Source organism: Malaclemys terrapin, chromosome 11 (genome assembly GCF_027887155.1).
Source record: "Malaclemys terrapin pileata isolate rMalTer1 chromosome 11, rMalTer1.hap1, whole genome shotgun sequence".
Lineage (NCBI taxonomy): Eukaryota > Metazoa > Chordata > Testudines > Emydidae > Malaclemys > Malaclemys terrapin.
This window is the reverse complement of record NC_071515.1, coordinates 59,213,681-59,237,896: the sequence shown is the minus strand read 5'-3', so window position 1 is coordinate 59,237,896 and position 24,216 is coordinate 59,213,681. Positions and strand designations below refer to the sequence as shown.

Genomic DNA, 24,216 nt, shown 5'->3' with positions numbered 1-24,216 from the left:
TCCTCACAAAATACTGCTGAGCATTCATCTGGCAATAACTTATTTTCGCTTCAGAACCTTCTGGAAGCACTCAGGTTCTGTTACCTTCAAAGGGTGAACATGAAAGCAAGTCCTCTGCTGTGTTAGAAAAGATAAGTCCCAACTAGGGCTGTTGAATATATATACTTTTAAAAGGCTGGGGGGGGGGGGGAGGGGGAATGTTTTGCCAGCAGAAATTTTTACCAGAAAATATCAATTTTCTCTACTTTTTTGGTTTTCAAAGAAAACATTCTAAATAAAATTTAGTCATTTTTGTTTTGTTTCATTTTTGTGTGAGAAATCCCACAGTCTTTTTCTTTTTAAGTGAAAATAAAGATGAGATAAAATGGGTTTTTCCTCATTCACTGAAATAATTTTCCTCTAGTCTTAACCTCATACTGCAGGAGGTAATGATCAGTCCATGACATCGGAATAATATCCATCCCTACAATCTCCTATCCTGACCCTAACACTAACTTGAGAGTGTGCACAGATATATGGGTTAAGACTATGGACATCTAAAATAGCCCCATAGTTATGCCCACAAAACTTTGAGTTGCACCATACGTGCAGAAGAGACACCTTTCCCTCCACCCTCCCCAAGCAAGTGTTAAAAGGATCATCGGCCTCCTTTGTATGCCTCAGGTTAGTTATTGAGTCAATCACTCCAGGCAAATCTTAGGAGGGTTGGTACTATCCTTGTAAGAATTTTGGACCCCTCCCTGCCTCCATTACCAAGCCCACCCTACGGAGTATACCTCAGCAAAGAAAGGGCCTAGGGAAATTAAATTCCAGCAGTCCTTTGAAATGCTATGCTAAGCTTGCTATAGCTGATGTTCCTTGTGTGCAATATTAAACAAAATATTAATATCTTCAGTTATGATATGTTAATCAGCTAAAATTTGGCCCTGACATTGTATCTTTTCTAGGTAAGTCCAGTAAAGAAAGAAAGTTTAATCAGTCTTCTTTCCAATTTTTTGTTATAAGGGGTTGAGAGGGTCAGGACACCATCACTCTTCCACCACTAGCCCTTTAGGAATCGTGTTTAACAGCTCTATTTTTAGGGTGTTTTATGAACCTTTTGTCAAATTGACTTAATATTTTCTTCCAATATTCTACCTCCATACCAGAAGTAACATAATTTTGATTTTGTGTGTACATGAGGAATGAAAAAGGAGACAAAAATTGGATCTATAGGGGAAAACAATTTCAACCATAACTTTCATTTTACTATGATAAAATTTTAATTAGGTTTATTCATGAGTTATGACATATCTAGATTTACTAACTGTAACAGGGCTCCATGTCCCACCCCTCTTCCTGGGGCCCACTTGCTGCTCCCAATAAAGCTCAGAGAGGCTTCAGGGTTGCGGACCACCCGTGTTTTTATTTATATAAGGTTCTCCCACCACCAGTGTCTATCTATATACAAGTCTTGCAGGATTAGTCACCTCCTTTACAGGCAGAGGCAACCTTCAGCTAGGGGGCCTCCAATTCCCTCCCTGACTGCCCCTCTGCTTTCTGGCTCCCTCCCAGCCTTTATAGCAGGTGTTGCCAATCATCAGGCAGCATCAGGCCTTTTCCATCAGCCTCAATCTGTTTCCCCTGATTGGAGCTGACTGGGCAGGGGCTAATTTGCACCAGCACCCTGCTACACTAACATAGAAGTGACATGCGATAATATCAGTAGCAGCATAAAGGCGGGGGCAGCGGGAACATGCTCCATGAGAGAAGCCATGGGAAAATATATAATTTTAAAGAAAAAATTGAAGTTCATGAATTAAATGTTTTGGGCCAGGTTTCAAAGGTTGAGCTGAGGTGCACTCAGTGCATGACTGATGATGGGTGAATGTATATTTTTTATATAATTCCACGCTCCTAATTTAATTGGCCTCAGCATAATTTAGAGCTCTGCAGTGCTGTGTTGGCTAGACCTACAACTGCTACATTAGCCATGAATTGACAGAGCTTACTGCACTCTAGCTCCACCCCTCAGACATGCAACCTGCCCAAGAAGAATTCATAACTGGGTTTCAGGAAGGAAGCAGGTGATATAGAGCTACACACGCTGGCTTTATATTACCTGGAGACATCCCTTATGTCAGTGGAATTCCCAGCATAATCTTTGTGTTGCTTTGGGAGCACAAAGAGTTGGGATCCAAGATCTGACCCTCTGTATACTGGCACGTGGGGTGCTCTAGCAAAGCAGCAGTATGACATCTTGTTCCGATATAATTAATACAGAAAACTTCACATTTTTTCACCACTGGATGTAAGCAGGAAGACTGGTTGTACCAAATACTGGTTGTACCATTCCAGATAGCGCGCTATACTGAAAATGCAGTTTCCTCTCTCCTTTTCTTTCTGAATAATATGTCCAATCCATTTCTGCATCCCTCAGTGGAACATTTAATCAGACTATTTTGCTTACTGTGCTGCTAAATGAGACTATTACTGCTCTCATAAACAGTAAACTGTATCTAGACCACCTACCTCTCCTGCTAACTCCCATCATGTAATTAGACAATCCTATTATCTTTGTTCTAAGATCACAGAATCATTTTCTTCACAATAGACATTAGAATTACAAAACTATTCACCACACGATAATCTCATCACTAGCCCTTAGAGTATTGGATCTTATCTTCTTTGGATACAGAAGATAAATGGTCTCCTGCACCTACACATTTAAAAAAAAAATCTAAATAGATCAAAATACACCACACATTGATTCTTCCATCTTCCTTTCCATTGTTATCAATGTGATTCCTGGACGTTTACTAAAACCTTTTAATAATTAAAAATATTGTAATAGAAATATTAAAAATATGGATCAATTTTATTATATTTCATTAAGAAGGCCTTGGGGGAGAATTAGAGGGAATAGGGTATAAAACATGTTAAGAAGACTGAAAGGTGTAGAAAAGCTGGGAATTAAAGGTCTCAATCACATAAGAAAGTTGGACTGGGAGTTTAAGTATCTTGAAGTCAATGCACATTCTGACATTTCAATTGTATGAAAAAAATACAAAGTTCTGAAGTCTAGATATCCTGGAGAAAATCCTCCAATGACTTACCTGCCAAAAACCTGAGCCAGTCTGAGTTGGCCAGCTACGCCTAAGAGCTAAAGAGCAAAGTGTTTGAGTGTTCAGATTCAATTTGAATGGGCAATATCAGATAACTGCCTCATTCCAAACAATCTGCAACATTTCTACATTTGACTATAAATGTTCCTTATAAGCAGAATATTGGAATGAATATTTCTACTTCATTCATTCATTCATTCATTCATTCATTCATTCATTCATTCCTGAGCTCTAATTAAATGTTAGATTGAATTCATTTCCTCTAAATGTACCACAATCCAAAATATAACTTTCCCTTCAGCCTAAACAGTTAATTAACAATTGTATTTCAAACTCAAAGTAATACTCTCATAATGGAATGCTAGTAAAATATAAAAGTATAAAGATAGAATAAGAAAAAAGGATTATAAAATTATCTTTACAGCAACCTATGTTTTATCTTTAAATACAGTTCTTGATTTAACATAAAAACACTTTGAATGGGGAAGAATTTCACCTTCACCTAATAGGAGAGGATGCATCAACACTATTTTAAGCCTTTAAGTGATATTCCTAAATTTAAATGATTTAATTGTTGCATTTATGCTAATGAGAGTGCTCTCCAATCACTAATTACAATCTTGTTGCTGAAACCAGACTATAATATACATTACAATAGTTATATTTATCCATTTTGTAGGATAATTAGCATTAAGAAGAGCAACATATTGGGAAACAGCAATTTACAGTGACAAAAATTGCTACACTAGAATTGCATACTCTCCTTTGGAGATTTCAAGCAGTACTTTGAATGCAAATGTTGATGGGTCATTAGTTTTCATTAATGGTAGTTTGAGTACTTAGGAAGACAACTATGCACTGCACTTAGCACTGGGCAAATTGCCTAGATATATTTCATATATTACTGTTAATGTAATGAAGTGTTATGGCAATTAGAAGACTGATGGCTTGGAAAATTTAGGTATATGTATCTGAATTTTTTTGAACTAAGTAGCACCTCTCACTACAGAATTAAACACCGCAGAAGTAAATGGGACTATTTGTATAGTTAGATGTTCGAAGAAAATGGAGCAGGTTGACCCAGAGGTGGATATGAGGACAGGCTTCTTTATTGCGATACTTGTTCCCTGGACCCAATTGTCCAGTAAGCACTGAATTAGTTACAGCACATTCTTTTTGTTTGTTAGTATGTACACGCCTACATCCATTACAACACCCCCAAAACCCTTATTAAGTAACAGAAACACCTACTGTTAGTAAACCCACCCCATCTATTACTCATAACATTACACATGTCATCCAGACACTTTTACCTTAAAGATACATTTATTTGAAATAATCTGTTGCCATAAATCTCCCTCAGCAGCAGTTCTCAGGGGAGGGAGGAAGGGGCCATGAGCAGTTCGCAGGGGTGGGAGGAAGAGAGGGGAAGATAACATTTCTTTTACCTTCTTTTACACAAAGGGCATTTCTTGTGCAGCTGCATTCTTACCAATCCTTACAGGCAACAGAGAAGGGAAGAATCTGGCAACTTATGTATTAAACAAAGAAAAATACTGCCTACCTATGTCTTTGTACCCTAATGCCATGTCAGCACATTAGCAGCTTCGGTGAAATTAAGTCAAGACCATATCAAAATCCAGTAGTTGATAGATCAGTTATATCCAGGGCAGGCTCCAGGCACCAGCTTAACAAGCAGGTGCTTGGGGCGGCCAAGGGAGAGGGGCGGCACTTGCGGCAATTCGGGGGCAGCAGGTCCCTCACTCCCTCTAGGAGCGAAGGACCTGCCGCTGAACTGCCGCCGCCGATCGCAGCTTTTTTTTTTTTCCCCAATTGCCGCCGCCGATCGCGATCACGGCTTTTTTTTTTTTTTTTTTTGGCTTGGGACGGCAGAAATGCTGGAGTCAGCCCTGGTTATATCAAATTAGTAATCCGATATAACTGAAATTACAAAACAAATATATCTTATAGTTCAGACATTTTCTATATGAAAAATTAAAAGTATAGTATTTTTACTAGATTTTTGTATGGACAATAATATGAATAGTAGAATAAATACAAATATCTATTCATTTTCAAAAGGTCATCATGTTAATGTATTAATTCCTATTAAAAGGCATATGTTGATGCTTTTGAAATGCTCCTTCTTGAAGTTTTATTAGCATTTCACCAGGAATAGCATTTACTATCTAAATATAATAATTCAATACAGAAAATGTAGTAAATTTAAGTTAGTGTAACAAAGAATTAATATCTTACATTAATGAGTATTCTTTTTGTAAGAGCTTTAATTTTAAAAAGTGATATACAACTTGAATAAGACATATAAAAACAACCTTAACAATTAAATTTGTAATAAATAATAAATTAGATTTTTGCTCTCTGTATTTATTAAACATGTCACCAACAAAAGACAGGATATCCCACATTCATAGAGATTAGCATAGTATCATATCATATAAGAACATAAGAATGACCATACTGGGTCAGAGCAAAGGTCTATCTAGTCCAGTATCCTGTCTTCCAGCAGTGGCCAATGCCAGGTGCCCCAGAGCAAATGAAGAAAACAGATAATCATCAAGTGATCCATCCCCTGTCACCCATTCCCAGCTTCTGGCAGAGGCTAGGGACACCATCCCTATCCATCCCGGCTAATAGCCATTGATGGACCTATCCTCCATGAATGTATCTTGTTCCTTTTTGAACCCTCTTATAGTCTTGCCCTTCACAACATCATCTGGCAAAGAGTTCCACAGGTTGATAGTGCACTGTGTGAAGAAATACTTCCTTTTGTTTGTTTTAAACTTGTTGCCTATTAATTTCATTTGGTGACCCCTAGTTCTTGTGTTATGAGGAGTACATAACACTTCCTTATTTACTTTCTCCACATTAGTCATGATTTTATAGACCTCTATCATATTCCTCCCTTATTCATCTCTTTTCCAAGTTGAAAAGTCCCAGTCTTATTAATTTCTCCTCATATGGAAACTGTTCCATACCCCTAATCATTTTTGTTGCTCTTTTCTGAACCTTTTCCAATTCCAATATATCCTTTTTGAGATGGGGCAACCACATCTGCACACAGTATTCAAGATGTGGGCGTACCATGGATACTCTCCTGTAAAAGGCAGCATCCAATTATGTTCACACAACATTTAATGTTTGAAGTTATGAACTGATGTCCAGGTAGTCTCTTTACATATGTACATTAAAAAGACCTCTTCTTTCTACTCTCATCTGTGTGATCAATTGAGTTTTTTAAATACATTTGGGGCTTCCCTCCAAGTGCTTAAATAATCATTTTTAAATAGATCCCTTTCTCAATTTTAATTTTTTTTTTATTTGAAGACTATCTAACCTTTCCTACCACACTCAGCACTTGTCTACACGTAATATGCTGCTTGACACAGTTGCACTATTGTAGCGTTTCAGTGAAGAAACTACCTACACACCAATGGGAGGTCTTTAAGGGGTATGGAATCCATCTCCCCAAGAGATGGTAGCTAGGTCAGAAGGAGAATTCTCCCATTGACCTAACACTGTCTAACACCAGGGGTTAGGTCAGTTTCACTGCGTCACTCAGGGGGTTGGATTTTTCACACCACTGAGTGACGTAGTTATACCAACCTAATTTCTTAGTGTAAACCAGGCCTAAGTTATTGATGCAAGATGAATCACCTCTCAGAGTCTATGAGCTCAACAGTCTGGCCAAGTTAAATTAAGATGATTCTCTTGACATCCAGGATATGTTGTCTACCATTTTTGGGCTTTCACAGATTAGGACAGAACAGTGAGCAAAGCCCTAGTTCAAATTAACTGCTAAAACTCCTTTTAGCCTGAGTTGAGGAATGGCTCCAATGATAAGAATGTCCCAAGAATAATTTTATCTCAATGGTCCTTGTAGCTCTCAGGATACGATATGAAGATCCCTGACTATTATGGCAAAGAAAATAATAGGAACAAGTGGAGCTGGAGGTATATAAGGAGATTTCCTTAAGGAGGTGCTGTGAGAAAATAGAAAAAGTACAAGGGTGACTAAATAGTAATTTTTTCCATTCTCAATTTTTGAGGAACCTGGAAACATTCAGGTGATGACTTGCAAAACTGTTCAACAGAACCATGGAACGTGCTTGCATGAAAATGGCACTGAAACCCAAATGAAGTGGCTGGCAGGAATTTCAGAATGTCTGGAAGTGTAGATTGAGATGTTCCTATTGTCACTCACCTGCACCAGAAGAAACAAAGTTTTCCATATTTTAAAATATGCCAGAGAAAAAGATTAATGTCACAGCAGACATTTATTTATCTGACCACAGCTCCCATATTTGGCTGTTGACACGTCTTGCTATATTAATTATGGAAAGACTACAGAGAATGAGTTCCATTTATAAAACGAGTGGCATGTTTCACTGAAGCTTTGGGGGTTGATCTCTCTTTGATTCCTTTCCTTTAAATATTAAATAAAATGCTCCAGTTGCACCAGCCTCTTCACCAGGAGTAGGATTTTGGTTTCTAGACTTCAGACATTTCTTGAGGGATTGGAAGCCATAATGTCTGGCTTGTGAATTGATATGTAGACAAAATCCCTAAAAGGGAGGATACTGCCAACTTGGCCTTGGAGGAGTGGTTCAAAGATTACTGCTGCAGCCTCAAGTATCTTCTCACCATCTATCTCAGTTATTTACACCATACATAACACAACAGTATCAATGTGTCTAATTCATACCCATTTTCTCTCAGATGCAAAACCAAAGAGCAAGGAGATACCCTCAGGGTACTAAAAGTGGCAGCATAGAAGAAAGATGATGCTGAAACAAGCCTAAGTCTTGGACAAAGCCTCTGGCAGCCAAGAATTTGCGGAGATTCTGCAGATGACAGCTCCTGAAGCATTTTCAGGAACACAGACTCAAGTCTATAGAGAAGGCCCTAAAAATTCAAATATCCTTTTGGTAAACCCTCTAATGTTCTGCTTAATGGATTTTGAGTGTTACTGCAACAGCCAGGTGGGCAGTAGTTCTCCTACTCATTTCCACTATTGATTTCTCATGAAAGTCTCCACCTCCTGTCTCAAATGAATAGCAAGGGACTTAGCTGCCTGTCAGAGACTGTTTTCAATGAGGGAGATGCTACTCCAAAACCAATATACAATTCATCTGGGGTGCACAGAAAGAACTTGGAGGGGGAAGGAATAGAATCCAGATCACAAGTCCTAGTCTAGTGCCTTTACCAGCTCCTCTCTGGGTGGGAAGCCGAAAAAAAGCATTCTGGGAGCATGCACCAAGAACACACTATGAGGATGGGGCGAGAAGCTGGGACCGGCATGCTTGATGCATGGCACAGGCTCTCAAGGATTGTTACTGTGGAGAACACCCACTGAGATGAATGAAGCTTTTAAGACATCTCAGAGCTATTATTTCAGGCTGTATTCATCTCCTTGGGGTGTTCTCATTCAGCAGAGAACATCACTTTGAGATCAGTGGGCCACTTTACACCTCTCAGAGCATCCTCTACTTTCAGGATTATTCTGTGCTGGGGATCTGCAAAGCAGTTGCTGATGATTAATTTCATACAATATTATAGCAGAGCACAAGCTCTGCTATAGTTGAGATTGTGTGCATTGTTGTTGTAGCTGTGTTGGTCCTGTACTAGAGAGACAAGGTGGGTGAAATAATATCTTTTATTGGAACAACTTCTATTGGTGAAAGAGACAAGATTTTGAGCTACATAGAGCTCTTCTTCAGGGCTGGGAATTTCCAGGGTTTTAATGGGTGACTTCACTTTGAATGGTCTCTTAGAATACATAACTACTTATGTCTGTACCACCTTGTACTTAGTTGTGACACTCTGAATACCTTCCCCAGAGATGAAGAAGAGCTCTGTGTAGCTCAAAAACTTTACTCTTTCACCAACAGAAGTTGGTCCAATATAAAATATTGCCTCACCTGCCTTGTCTCTATAAAATTGAGATTGAAAGATTTCTGTTTCAAAGCAAAGTTTCTAAGTGTTCTAAAATCTGTCCTGCTTACTCAGATTGTGTTGACATTTGCTGTGCCTCATAGATGCGTGGGGTAGGATTAATGATCCGCCTCTGGGATAATTTCAAGAAGAGGTTCCTAAAATACACTATCATGAAAAAAACAGCTTTTTTTAAAAAATTCACAGATTCTACCACTTTTTCCTGGTTTCTGACATGCTAATATCTTAGTGGGATGGGAAAGGGAGGATGAGCTGGAAATGTTAGTGGGGAAAGACTGGATGAAAGGGGAAAAGACACACCTGTCTTGTCTCATGTGCTTAAAGTTACTATAACCACCATGTAATAGAACTGTCACGGTTTGGGGCTATCAACCACACTGAGATTCCTCCATGGCCCTGTCAGCAACTGCATACTCCAAACATGTCAAAGCACAATAATTATCCCCATTCCACTATAACAATGTGTACCTGAGGGATGGGGGAGGGACATGGCACTAAGAACTTTAGAAACCATTTATTATCATCATTACCTGTCCACAGTAGTGTCTCAGCAGCAAACCTACATGATAACTACAGGCACCTACATTACCATTGATTCCTTCCAAGAACATTTCTCTTTTGAGGGCGAAATTCACTGACAAAATCTTTAACAACTCAGAATTTAGGTTGCTGAATGGTATTTTGTGTCTTTCCAGAAGGTCAAATTCAGCAAAACTCAAACATCTGAAAATCAAGAAATAAAAAGTCACAGTACATGTCTACGCAGCTTTAAATCTGCCCCCTTTGAATGATGCTCCAATACACCCATAACATATACACCCTATCTGACTGTGCACTGTACTGACAAGAAGATACCTACACCTGCCTTACACTCAAACACTTACACTTACTCCACAGAAAGAGCACATCTGTTAATTTTTACAACATCTTCAACTCCTCCTACAGTCCCTTCATCCTTATGCACGTGATGCTGTCTAACAGACTTTCATTACCCTTCATTAAACCTATATTAATCTTCCACCCAACTGCTGACAATCTCCATGGCAATAAGATCTCTGTGCCCTGATACTGACATAACCTACCCCATGCAGCACTGAAATGAGGCATATCTGATCTCTCAAAGTGCACATGTACCGGTTTCCTTTGATAAAACACATAGGGGTCAGGAAGAAGGGCCCACATACATCTGCTCTGTGGCACAAACCCCATATCCCCTGTTTGCCCCATAACACAATCATAGCTCTTTGAAGCAGCTCCAACAAATCCCTCCACCTTTCAATACAGCTACAATGAACAAAATGAATGTAGGCTCAGCTGCTGTGCATGCAAATAATTCCCTGTGGCTATTGCTACTTCCCAGGGGCAGAGTTAAAGTTGCATGGGCATGTATCTTGACTCTATATCCTGGTTTTCATAGGTTTGCGTTTTGCTGAACTGACATTGTGAAAAGGCAACTTTAACTGTGTGTTAATAAAGTGTTTTGTGTCAGTGAATATGAATGAAACATCACCAATTTAAGGATCACAATCATATGTATCATTCATACCTGTTCTCAGTTTAGTCTTTGACAAATTCTGGTTTAGCCTCTACAAAGGGAAGATTCCATCTCCATTTCATGTTAATGTTTAGATATATTTTATTATGTTCACACTAAAGGTTTCTTGCAGACAGGAAGAAATAGTGAAGGAAATTCATGAAGCAGATAGAAAACTATGTACTAAAATAATCATTTCTGTGACTTACATGATGCATTCTCTAGTCTATCCTAAGTAAGTGCTAAAACAGCTGTCATACAATTCCATTGTTTCCTTTTATTTCCTGGTCTAGAACACTTTATTTGACATACTGTATAATGCTTTGCATATCATATCATTATAATTGTTTGTCATTTCTTAATTTCTTTCCTCTTCCTTTTTTGATATGGTTCAGATTTGGAAATAAAGTATTTTAGATTATTAAAATTCCATTAAATCCTGGATATATTGTATCTAAGAAACTGATTAAAAACCACAATCTTCATCCTAAGAAAGTAGCCAGCATGCATGCTATTGCAAAATTGAATAGTAAACACAAAATGTACACTGAATTGTATACTGAAGCCTCTGTGTATTTGTTCACTTCAAGTTAATTGTACTCTGCATATGCCACTAGCTACAAAACTCAACCAGTTAATTCATTTTCCTTTAGAAAGTGAATATAGAAGTCATACTGCAGGATATCACAGCTTTGTCTCATGTAGAGACAAATGCCCAGATTTTTAAAGATATTTAGGCATTGGTGCGCTCAGTGTTGCAACATCTAATTGATTTATGAGACTAAATCTCATTTTCAAAAGTAATGTAGACACTTTAGAGCTAGATTTACAAAGAAACTTAGATGTGGGGACTTTGAGCATCAGCACACATAGCTTTTAGGCACCTAGAAAATCATAAAGGGGAGAGAGGAGTGCCTCAAGAATAGGATTCATAAAATCTAGCCATTAGCTGGCTCCTCACATAAAATAGCCAGTTGGAGATGCCAAGAAAAGGGTGATGTGGAGCTTCTTCAATCTGTCCTGCTGAAGCTGTGGAAAAATAATTTTAAAAAATAAGTAGAGCAGAGGGCCTAGATTCCGGGTCTTTTAAATCCTGGGTGAGTTATCTAACCATTAGGCTACAGTGGCTTGCCAGGCCCAGGGAACTTTTACTGCAAAAATTTAGGCACTGAGCAATTTTAGGTACCTATGGAATTCCGGGCGCAGTTGATCATGGGCTTTGAGAATCCCAGTGGGTCCTGATTCTGTGACTAAAGTGGCAGTTAAGCTGCCTGAGTTCATTTGTGAGTATCCCTTAAGAGTACTCCATTGATAATAAATGGAATATAGGCTCCTAAGTATCTAAATCCCTTTTGAAAATGAGACTAACAGCTTGTCTTCATTATGTGGCTAAATCAGCGCTACAGCAATCAATGCAGCAACGTTGCTTTAGCAGGTTTGGTGAAGACGAGCTAAATCAATGGGAGAGTGCTCTCCCGTCAACTTCAGTACTCCACTTCAATGAGAGGCGGAAGCTATGTTGATGGGATAGTGTCTCCCGTCGACATAGTGCGGCATAGACACCACTTTAAGTCTATGTAAGTTGCATTATCTTAAGTTATGAAATTTACGTAACTTAACTAGCATAACTTGGATCAATTTACAGCATTAGTGTAGACAAGGCCATAGTCTCCTAAATCAGATATTGCAACACTGAACACAGTAGTGCCTCAATATCTTTAAAAATCAGGCCAAATACCATAACATGGGCTTTAAAAAAAAATTCTGGACACTCAGACAAAAGAGTTAACTAACTGAGAAAATGATGAAGTATTAACATAAAAATGTTATTTTGGAAAGGTGCATATATATGTATGAAATTTACTTAAAAAATATGTAGCAGCAAGTATCACATGGTAACATGAACTAACTGCACTCTATTAATTCTTAAAATAAGAAGAACATGAAACGTTTCTATTCCGATAGTAACAACAAACCCTTTAATCTGAAAGCATTGACTCTCTTGATCTCAATACTTGTAACAATTACTGAAAGTCTCAACTGCAGACTTCAGGCAAATATAAAATCCAGGAGGATATCACAGTGAAAGTATGAACAAATATCCTTATTCCAATCATATACCTCCTATAGTTCTCTGAAGGAAAGACAATATATGTATTCCATTAGCATTGATTTATACAAAAGATCTCAGTTATAATCAAGTCAGTAAAATTATACATTAAACATCTCTTTAAGACAAGAGTTAAAATACACAAAGATCTTTTTTTCCCCTCAGTTGATTTCCACAGCACACAAATTTTAATATGTAAATATTATTCAGGTGTTGAACCTATTTTAGCAAATTGCCAGTGGAAACATATTAATATTGTGATGTATTTATGCTGTGACAAAAACTCTCAAGTTCAGTTGATACTTCATTTATTATTCAATATAAGTAATTAAATGCCAACTATTTTATATGTATGTATAAACATAAGCAAAAAAAAAAAATCCACACTGAATATAAGATCAACTATTTAAATCAATTAAACAAAATTAAAACAATTTTTACATAGATAGGTATTTGGAGGACTCTGAAAGTTTGGGCAAATATCTCTATACATACCAACATAAATCAGTTTTATTAAAACACACCTATTTTCACATAGCTAAAACCAATAATACTGATTTATATGAACTCAACTGGAGACAGAGGGGTGCACACAGGGAGAAATTTGTAAATCTTTCAAAAACCTTCCAGTGGGCTATTTACTATTCTGGGTGGGGTTGTGTTCTCTCTCTCTGTTTTTTCACGTGAAAAAATTCAAAATATCTGTTTTGTTCTGAAGCAGAACAGAAAAACAAAACAAAAGTCTTGATTTTCCCCCCCCAGGGCAGGAAAATTATTCTATTCATCAGGAGAGTCCAGCCGTACTCATCAGTATTCTAGTGCCACCTCCCAGCTCCCTTGATTTTTTCAGTTTTCAGCTTTTCTAGTTAATGTCCTGCTTCTGTTAAATATCTTTACGTTTAAAATGCCTAAGAGTATATAAGACTTAAATAATTGGACCTTAAGTTCAACTTGGGGGCTCATGAAGAAGGGTGATGGGGCCATGACCATAAAAGGGACTCAGTTTGCCCCTGGGGGAGGACAGGAGAAGTCTCTGTCTTCCATAGAGCAAAGGGATAATGCCCGCCTCTAGCCTTCACACAGGAATTGCAGGGAGGACTGAAGTCTCCTTGCACACTCCTCACTGCTTTACAAAAATCACTGACAGTAAGGTTCACAGGTTTTATTGTCACCATTTCGCATTGAGAACTCATTTCTAATTTGCTGTCCACTGTCAATCCAAGCTCTTGTGCAATTGTCACAGTATTGCTTTAAGAACTTCTCTCCCATTTAAAAATATCCATATTTTGAATAGATGTCTCCCACAGGTATTCCTTGTTTTAGTTTGAACTGAATCATACGTAGTTATTTCTGACCACATTTCTAACCTTCCTAGACATTTTCTTTTAGACTTTACTTTTTTTTGCAGTACTCCCCTCCCCAGGCAAAAGAGACAATGCTTATATTTACTGGAGGAGGAAAATGTGTTAGAGCAAGAGAAACTCTTAAATCCTTATTTCCCCAATTCAGAGTCCACCATGCAGTAAGAGCCAACAGACAGGAAAAAGAAAAAAAAAACTTATGTAATACATATTTGTTTGTTTTTCTGGATTTTTTTAAGAATAACAAATGTTAACACTAAGATAAGTAGTTTAATTATTTCTAAGCTTGTAGGGAAGCATTGTGCAGAAGAGAAAGGTATGGAGACAAGCCCCTAAGCAGCTTTATCTATTAGGGAGAGAGGAAAGAATTGTTATTAGGGGCAAGGCTATTTAGACCCTCAGCCCCCCCTCTTCTCCACAGTACTTTTTGACACCGCTCAAAAGGAGTCTATTCGTGCCTACCTAGGCATGTGACTCCCTGGAGACATATTTATTGAGGTAAACAAGACAGTTTAGGCTTAAGTATAAAAAAATTAAGTGGTAGTTTAAAACTTTTTTTTATTTTTATCTTTGCATTAGGTGTTGGGTTTTTTTGAGGGAAAACAAAGGATAGCAGTATAAATTTGGAATGTAGATGTGAAATAATACTGTTTGAATAAAATAAAAAACAATACAAAGCTTTAAAATGTATACAGAATGTTGAATCATTTAGAAATATATATCTTTATAGTAAGAGACCTTAAGTTCAGACTTCAATGACCTCTGAAACCACTTAGCTAAAATTAATATAAAATCACTGGTGAAGTTCATTTCAAGTGTACTACTTGTACTTGTACAGCAGTAACTTTTCCAAGCATTTTGCACATCATGATTAATTAGTAGCCAATCAATATAAAGAATAAGAAATATAGTACCCCAGCACTTACCCATGATGGTTAAAGCTGTGGCTTTTGTTAATTCTTCTTTCATTGACTCTATTATTTCTAAATTACTACCATCCAGGTTGCATCTATTTATGGTTCCATTTCCTGAACTGATCCAATAAAGCTTGTTCTCCAGATAATCTATCGATAGACCTGTAATTAATTTATACAATTAAAACATAATTGTGGTGTCTTAACATGTAATTTTCATTCAGTGTTAGGCTATTTTTATCAAAGAAAAGCAAATTCAAAGATTTTGAGCCAGTAACTAAGAGAGCTAAATGTAAAATGCTCTCTTGTTTTAATGTACGTTACAATAGTAAAGATGAAAGCATAATAAAATAGACAATTTACAGTGAAAAATAGCTTGCTTTTTGAGATAGATTTAATTCTGTTCAAATTTCCCCCTCACAAACATAAATTAATCTATGACTGACTGACGGAAGAACATTTTGTGGGAGTGAATAACTAGCTGGATGAGCTGAGGTCCTAGGAGAGGTCATTAATTACCAATAAACACCCCAATAAACAGCTCTGAGCACTTACTACAACTGAAATTGAGCAATAAATTGTAATTGGGAATGTTTAGTTTAACAATGGATTGCTTGGAAATGCCCCAAAATACAAAATAGGGAAAACATTGTAATCACTTGTGTATTCAAAACTGGAACAGAAATTACATTATTTTTAGGGCTGTTGATTAATCGCAGTTAACTCATGTGATTAACTAAAAAAAAACAATTGCAATTGAAATATAGTACATATTTTGGATGTCTTTCTTCATTTTCATATATATTGAATTTTGTGCTGTAACTGAAATCAAAGTGTATATTATTTTTGATTACAAATATTTGCACTGTAAAAACAACAAACAAAAGAAATAGTATTTTTCAATTCATCTCATTCAAGGACTGTAGTACAATTTCTTGGTCGTAAAAGTGCAACTTACAAATGTAGATTTTCTTTTTAATTACATAACTGCACTCCATAACAAAACAATGTAAAACTTCAGAACTACTTCTCGTTCAACCAATCACTAAGACAAACAAGTTTGTTTGCATTTACCAGAGATAATGCTGTCCTCTTCTTATTTACAATGTCACCAGAAAGTGAGAACAGGCCTGTGGCATGGCAGTTTTGTCACTGGCATCGCAAGGTATTTACGTGCCAGATATACTAAATATTTGTATGCCCCTTCATGTTTCGGCCACTATTCCAAAGGACATGCTTCCATGCTGATGATGCTCGTTAAAAAAATTATGTGTTAATTAAATTTGTGACTGAACTCCTTGGGGGAGATTTCTTTGTCCCTGCTCTGTTTTACCTGCATTCTGCCATATATTTCATGTTGTAGCAGCCTTGGAAGATGACCCAGCACATGTTGTTCACTTAAAGAACACTTTCACTGTAGATTTCAGAAAATGCAAAGAAGGTACCAAAGTGAGATTTCTAAGGATAGATACAGTGTTTGACCCAAGGTTTAAGAATTTGAAGTGACTTCCAAAATCTGAGAGGGACGAGGTGTGGCGCATGCTTTCAGAAGTCTTAAAAGAGCAACAATACGATGCGGAAACTACAGAACTCAAACCATCAAAAAAGAAAATCAACCTTCTGCTGGTGGCAGATAATGAAAATGCACATGCCTTGGACTGTTATACAGCAGAACCCGTCATTGGCATGGACACATATCCCCTGGAATAGTGATTGAAGTATTAAGGGACATATGAATCTTTAGCGCATCTGACATGTATATATCTTGCGACAACAGCTACAACAGTGCCATGAGAACACCTATTCTCACTTTCAGGTGATATTGTAAACAAAAAGTGGGCAGCATTATCTCCTGCAAATGAAAACAAACTTGTTTGTCAGAGTGATTGGCTGCACAAGAAATAGGACTGAGTGGACTTGCCGGATCTAAAATTTTATGTTGTTTATTTTTGAATGCAGTTTTTTGTAAATAATTGTACATGTGTAAGTTCAACTTTCATGATAAAGAGATTGCAATACAGTACATGTAGTAGGTGAATTGAAAAATACTAATTCTTTTGGTTTTTTACTGTGCAAATACTTGTAATCAAAAATAAATATAAAGTGAGCACTGTACCCTTTGTATTGTGTTGTAATTGAAATCAATATATTTGAAAATGCAGAAAACATCCCAATGTTTTTAAATAAATGGTATTCTATTATTGTTTAACAGTGTGATTAATCATGTGATTAATCACAATTTTTTTTAATCGCTTGACAGCCCTAATTTTTCCCCCCATGTACATACAATATTATATTTACAATACTGGAGGCCCTTAAAAGACTAGAACTGTAACCAACAAGAAAGCAAAACTTCTTACTAGGTTTATAATACTAATTAAAATTCTACTTCAATATTAACCAGAATTAGACAGTCAAGGCAGGATGTACAGAAACACTTGCAAAATGTTATATTGAACAGATGAAGTAAATAAAATGCTTGCCAGACCTAATTATATCATGGAAATAGAGAAAAAAATATGGCAAAGTGAAAAATATGAGATGATAGTCAAGGAGACTGTTTCCAATCTTATAGTAATTGCAGCACATCTCCATGATGGATAGTTGACTTAAAGAAAGAGCAGAGCAATTGTGAAAATCATTCCCTGGGTCTTTGATACATTTGATGTGAAAATATATGCTAAAATGTTGGTGAACAGAACAGGAATTGGAGGGTATGGTTTAATAAAGAGACCAAGAATATGAGGGTGGGGTGAGGCATAGCACACCTCATAGGTAGCAGAAATAAGATGGTCCTGCAACAGCAGTTTCTATTGACTCTCAGAAAGTTAGTTTTCAGTATAATCAAATGGAAATATGAGTAGGTTCTGGTGATGTTTGTCTCCCAGGACAAACTAATTTAATTGATATGTACATTATCTGATGTTCTCAGTGTGGTTATGGAAATTAATGCTAATCGTCCTGTGAGACTGTTCCTTGCTTGAGGACTAGACAGAGGTGCACTATGGGTCAGATTCTCCGGCCTGCTCCACTTCTGTTGCATCCACGGTGAGAGTCAACATAACCAGTTCTTATGCCTCTCTCCTCACTGCCCCTAGCACTTAGTGTGACAAAGGGGAGTGGCCAGAGTTCAAGGTGCTCCAAGTTTTCTCAGTTGAGGGACAATTGCCAGCGAGCAGAATTAAGAGCAGCTCCTGGCTGCTGTAACTCACCCTGAAGTTCAGTGCTGAACTGAAATATTGGATCAGAGTGTCATAAGTTGCTCCTAAAAGTTCTACCTTCTCGAATGCAACTAACAGAAGCACCCTATATCTTTTGGCCATCAAATCACAGATACAAAATGTATAGCTATACCTGGAGTACATGGTCTCCAAATTGACAATAAGGCTCCGAAAGTAGCCAACCATGCAGATTGTCTCCCCCTCCCCACAATACTTGAAGCCATCTCTAACAGTACCACTAGTTTCTGAATTAATAAATTTACTAATTGTTTATCTGTGAAATTTAAGACCTAGCATATAAAACTGACTTCATAATTTTAATCAGTTTAGTTACAATCAAGGCCTGCACTGATAAAATAATCCAAATGCCAACAGACTGCTGTCCATGCTCTACAGCTCAAGAACTGTTGTTGTATATCAGGGGTCGGCAACGTGGCAGGTTCGGCTGATCGCGGCCCCCACTGGCCGCGGTTTGCCATCCCGGGCCAATGGGGGCGGCAGGAAGCCGCGGCCAGTACATCCCTCGCTTCCCGCCGCCCCCACTGGCCCGGGATGGTGAACCGCAGTGAGTGGGGGCTGCGATCGGCAGAACCTGCCGCGTCAGCAGGTAAATAAACTGGCCCGGCCCGCCAGGGTGCTTACCTTGGTGAGCCACATGCCGAACGTTGCCGACCCCTGTTGTAGATGGTTGCATCCCTACATCATGCCTTCCAAATGGTATAAGACATGTAATACATGTAGAAAATGTATTTGGAGGAAAAAAAAATATGCTGGTAAAATCTGCTTATGTTAGCAACGGTGTGGCCTTAATTTCTCAAGTCTCACAAGTTTATAATTGGACTGTTAATTGGCAATGAACTCTTTCCTGTGAGGGGGGTGTGTGTGTGTGTGTGTGTGTGTGTGTGCAGGTCTGGGTGGCATCTGAAATCTCTACATTACTAACTGAAGGTAAATGAAGTAAAATCTAAACAATGTAACAATCTAAAAGTCCACAGAATTCCCCCATTTTGGTTCATTTTCCAAATAAATCCTCAGTATAGGAAGAAACACATTATCCTTATCCTGATACATGTTTTTGAGAAAATGCAGACCTGATATGTGATAATGCACCAATGTGGTAACCCTTACACATGAATGAAGATAAAATGTATTAGGAATATTACTAGAAATAAGCAATGTACATTTTTAATGTACTCTTTATGAAATGCAAAATTCCAACTACCACTTTTTTCCAATACCTTCAAATACAGTATAGGTTAGGGAAAATAGAACATGTGTGATGGAAACCTAGTAAAAACAAAACAAAAAAACACACACAAAAAATAAAAACAAGGGAAAGAAGGTCAGGTGTTTTGATTGGATTATATCTTAGTTCTATATAAAAATGTATATTCTGACAGCTTCAGAATACAGTATAAATAGTCGCAATATAAATGTTCAGGAGCCCAGAGGAAGAACAAGAAAAAAGTTTGGGATTACTGAAACCTCATAATAAGATAGTAAACTACAGTACAATCCAATGAGTTTATTTCTCACCCAAAATATAGCAACATGCACATACCCCCAATGGCAGTATAATAGGGCACAAAGAGATCCACTTCAATAAACTAAAAATATGTTCCCATATTTTGTTTACTGAGATACAGGAGAACACTAAAAGTGGGTCAAGTATCCTCACAGATCTTCTACTTGGCTACTATGCTAGCAAACCAGCAAATAATGATTATATGGAAGCCAGCATAGAAATTACAAGGAATCCGGTGGCATCTTAAAAACTAACAGATTTGTTTGGGCATAAGCTTTCGTGGGTAAAAAACACTTCTTCAGATGCACGGCGTGAAAATTACATAATGACATTATATAATGACACATGAAGAGAAGGGAGTTACCTCACAAGTGAACAACCAGTGTTGACAGGACCAATTTGATCAGGGTGGATGTAGTTCACTCCCAACAATAGATAAGGAGGTGTCAATTCCAGAAAAAGCAAAGCTGCTTTTGTAATGAGCCAGCCAATCCCAGTTCATGTCCCTATTCAAGCCCAAATTAATGGTGTTAAATTTGCAAATGAATTTTAGTTCTGCAGTTTCTCTTTGAAATCTGTTTCTGAAGTTTTTTTGTTGAAGTATAGCTACTTTAAAATCTGTTACAGAATGTCCAGGAAGATTGAAGTGTTCTCCTACTGGCTTTTGTATGTTACCATTCCTGATGTCCGATTTGTGTCCACTTATTCTTTTACATAGGGACTGTCCGGTTTGGCCAACGTACATAGCAGAGGGGCATTGCTGGCACATGATGGCATATATAACATTAGTAGACATGCAGGTGAATGAGCCCCTGATGGTGTGGCTGATGTGTTTGGGTTCTCTGATGGAGTCACTAGAGTAGATATGGGGACAGAGTAATGTGTCATTATATAATGCCTGCATCTGTAATTTTCACTCCATGCATCTGAAGAAGTGTTTTTTTTACCCATGAAAGCTTATGCCCAAATAAATCTGTTAGTCTGTAAGGTGCCACCGGACTCCTTGTTGTTTTTGTGGATACAGACTAACACAGCTACCCCCTGATACTTGACAGCATAGAAATTATAAATGACACTGATCACTTCCATGAAACAGAAGGTTTGCAGACTACTACTGTAGCCTCAAGGACCCTCTAACTAGCCAACTTAGATATTTATACTATACTCATTACCATGTATCAGAGTGTCTAACTCATACCTATTCCCTCCCCCCATAGCTAAAACTGCCAAAGCCGAAGAGTAAGAAGATACCCTGAAGATACTAAAAATGGCAGCATAAAAGAAAGATGATGCCAGACCAAGCCTAGATCTTGGACAAAGCCTCTGTCAGCCAGAAATTTGCTGAGTTTCTGCAGATGACAGCTCCTGAAGAATCTTCAGGAACACAGACTCGGGTCTATAGAGAAGGCCCTGAAAATTCAAATATCCTTTTGGTAAACCCTCTAATGTTCTGCTTAAGGGATTTGGAGTGGTAGTTCTCCTACTCACATCCATTATTAGTTTCCCCATGAAAGTCTCCTTTCAAAAATGCATATCTATAGACTTTAGCTGCCTGTCAGAGGCTATTTTCTATTATGGAGCTACTCCAAAACCAATATATACTTCATGTAGGGTGCTCAGAAAGAACTTTGAAGGGCAGGAACAGAACCCAGATCACAAGTCCCAGTCTAGTGCTTTTACCGCAAGACCAACTATCCTCTCATAGCCTTCTTTCTCCCGCACTCCTGCTTTCCTAAGAAAGCATTCAGTCACAGCTTCTCTCACAGTTCAGCTAGAAGTGTCAGTGATGCATCTCTGACCATATTTTCTTGGCTCATCTGGTTTTAGTCCTGTGTAGTATGTTATCTCTTCAGAAATTTCTCTTCCTGTGCCCATGGAAGGAGTTTAGTGTATTGTAGAAACATGTCAGGTCCTTTCTGATTCTCTTACACCCTCTGTTGATGAAAGGACTGCATACTATGTCAACACTAAACAGTTATGTTGAATTGAATCCATCTTTCTTTCTTTCAGAAGACTCATAGAGAAGGTTAAGATGATTGTGTAATTATGTGAAGTGCCACATGATTCCTATTCTATCATCCCTCCTGTTCAACGCCTACATGAAACTACTAGGGGAATATAAGAAGATAATTTGGTGTGTAGTGTTATAAGTATGCTAATGACTCTCAGTTGTGTCTCCATTTCTTTAGATCTAGACAGAACAGTGGTCTGACTTGCACAATCTACCAGAGATCACATATTAGATGATCCCCCCGATGTCGTGATTCAACTGATATAAAGACAGAGGTAATTGTGATGAGTTGGAGAAACAAGAGTTGCAGGAGATAAGAGTTAATTTCAGCTTCTTTGATAGAGGGATTTGCTTTAGTTTTACTATCTACATTCATAATCTGGGGACCTAATTGTTCCTTGGGTGCTTCTGAGTGTTCATAGTGGCCAATACTCCCATCCCACCTGCTTTTAGTTTTGCTTTCTCTTTCTCCATTTTTCTTCTTCAGTAGAATTGGAAGGTATCTGTATTATTTGTAATATTTTCTACATCTGCCACTCCTGATCTGTGTTTATCAATTTTCTTCAATATTTCTCTTAAAAAAATAAGTCTAACTGATGTCAGAGTGTCTGACCCCTCTTTTTATCTATAACCATTAACCTCCAAAGAGTGCGTAGTTGAGTGTTTAAATGTAGGCTGCAGACCTTCAGTGCTAGAATGTGAGAAAAGGTCAGGGTCTGACTCTGCTGCATAGTTCTGTCTCACATCATGGACAGGACTACAGTGCAGTGGAAGTCTTGGAGTGTGTATACACAGCCCACAAAGTGGATAGGTCTGACAGAGGAGTGAGTGCTAGATGATTGCTAGAGAGATGTGCAGAATCAGCACATCTCTCAGGTAACCTTTGTTCCAGCTGCAAATAAAAACTGCTGTCCTCAGTAGAATAACCCAAGGAGGAGGGGAAGTAAATACTCCCTGCTCTTTTTTGGGGTTGAATTTCCCCCTCCGGTATGGCTGTACCCACAAATAAATACAAAACTTGAGTTTTTACAATGACACCCCTCACCCACACACACACACTTAGTGTGTGGTGTACCATAAAACTGAATGTGTGGTGTACCACAAAACTCTCTCAAAGGAAAATGCTTTCATTTGGAAATGAGAATATTTTGGATTTCTGCATGTGTGCATTATCCCCATTAAGAAGGACATTCTTTGGCAATCTTTACAACAACTTAGATAAGATGATTCTGGAGATCTAGTAAACAGGAAATAACAGAGAACATTTGTTATCTAATTTAAAACCAATTTTATTTATGAAAACCAACCATATGGATCAATTTAATTATGCCACCATCCTGGTGAAATATTGTTTGGAAGAATGTTAGCCGTTCCTGCACCAATCTGCACCTTCATGCAACTTGAACCCACCACCCATTAGGCAATAAATTCAAGACTTTTTTTGTAAATAACCTTCCTCTCCCCATGGTAATCCATTCATACATGAGTTTATCATTCTCTGGACATTCTGTCCTCTTAACATTCTAATGATGGTCTTAATGGTTGTACCCATAAACAACTGATTGAAATTAAAATTAGAATAAATTAATAATTCAGCAGGTAGCAAAATTGGAGAGGGGAGTTCTATATTGGACAATTGGCTGACAAATACAAGTTTGATTTTAATATACTTGGAGATATATTTGCCTAGTGTGAATTTTGATTTAAATATGAAAATAGCTCCAATTAGTGAATTAAAATCCAAGTCTAAACAGCTCTGAGCACTTAGTACAACTGAAACTGAGCAATAAATAGTAATTGGGAATGTTTAGTTTAACAATGGATTGCTTGGAATGCTGCTTTCTACTTAAAAGGAACAAAGTTATTCAGCCAAAACTGCCTGAAGGCTTCAATTACTCACTCTGTAGCAGTACAAACTCATAAAATGCAAGTTTACTGTTTTGATAAGATTATGATGAACTTCTATTTCAAGAATGTTGCACACACAGATTAGAAGACAAGCCAGCAACATAGGCCAGTCTATTATTGAGTCTTCTTTTCACCAAATAAAAATAACTCCAGTGATAGCAGTTTTCAGGTATTTAAAAGGGTGTCATAAGGAGGAGGGAGAAAACTTGTTCACCTTAGTCTCTAAGGATAGAACCAGAAGCAATGGATTTAAACTGCAGCAAGGGAGGTCTAGGTTGGACATTAGGAAAAAGTTCCTAACTGTCAGGGTGGTTAAACACTGGAATAAATTGCCTAGGGAGGTTGTGGAATCTCCATCTCTGGAGGTATTTAAGAGTAGGTTAGATAAATGTCTATCAGGGATGGTCTAGACAGTATTGGTCCTGCCATGCGGGCAGGGGACTGGACTCGATGACCTCTCGAGGTCCCTTCCAGTCCTAGAATCTATGAATCTATGAATCTGCCACACAAAATATGTTCAAATAGTAACAAAGAATCAGACAAAACAAAAGA

General features: G+C 37.8%; 1 protein-coding gene across 1 annotated transcript in view; it reads right to left on the bottom strand.

The window, feature by feature from the left end:
- Positions 1–24,216, bottom strand: part of LRP1B (LDL receptor related protein 1B) — a 1,255,163-nt gene that overhangs the window by 416,423 nt on the left and 814,524 nt on the right. Inside the window, exon 32 of the mRNA XM_054044441.1 lies at positions 15,012–15,161. Coding sequence (XP_053900416.1) covers positions 15,012–15,161 — 150 coding nt within the window. The remainder of the gene's footprint in view (positions 1–15,011; positions 15,162–24,216) is intronic.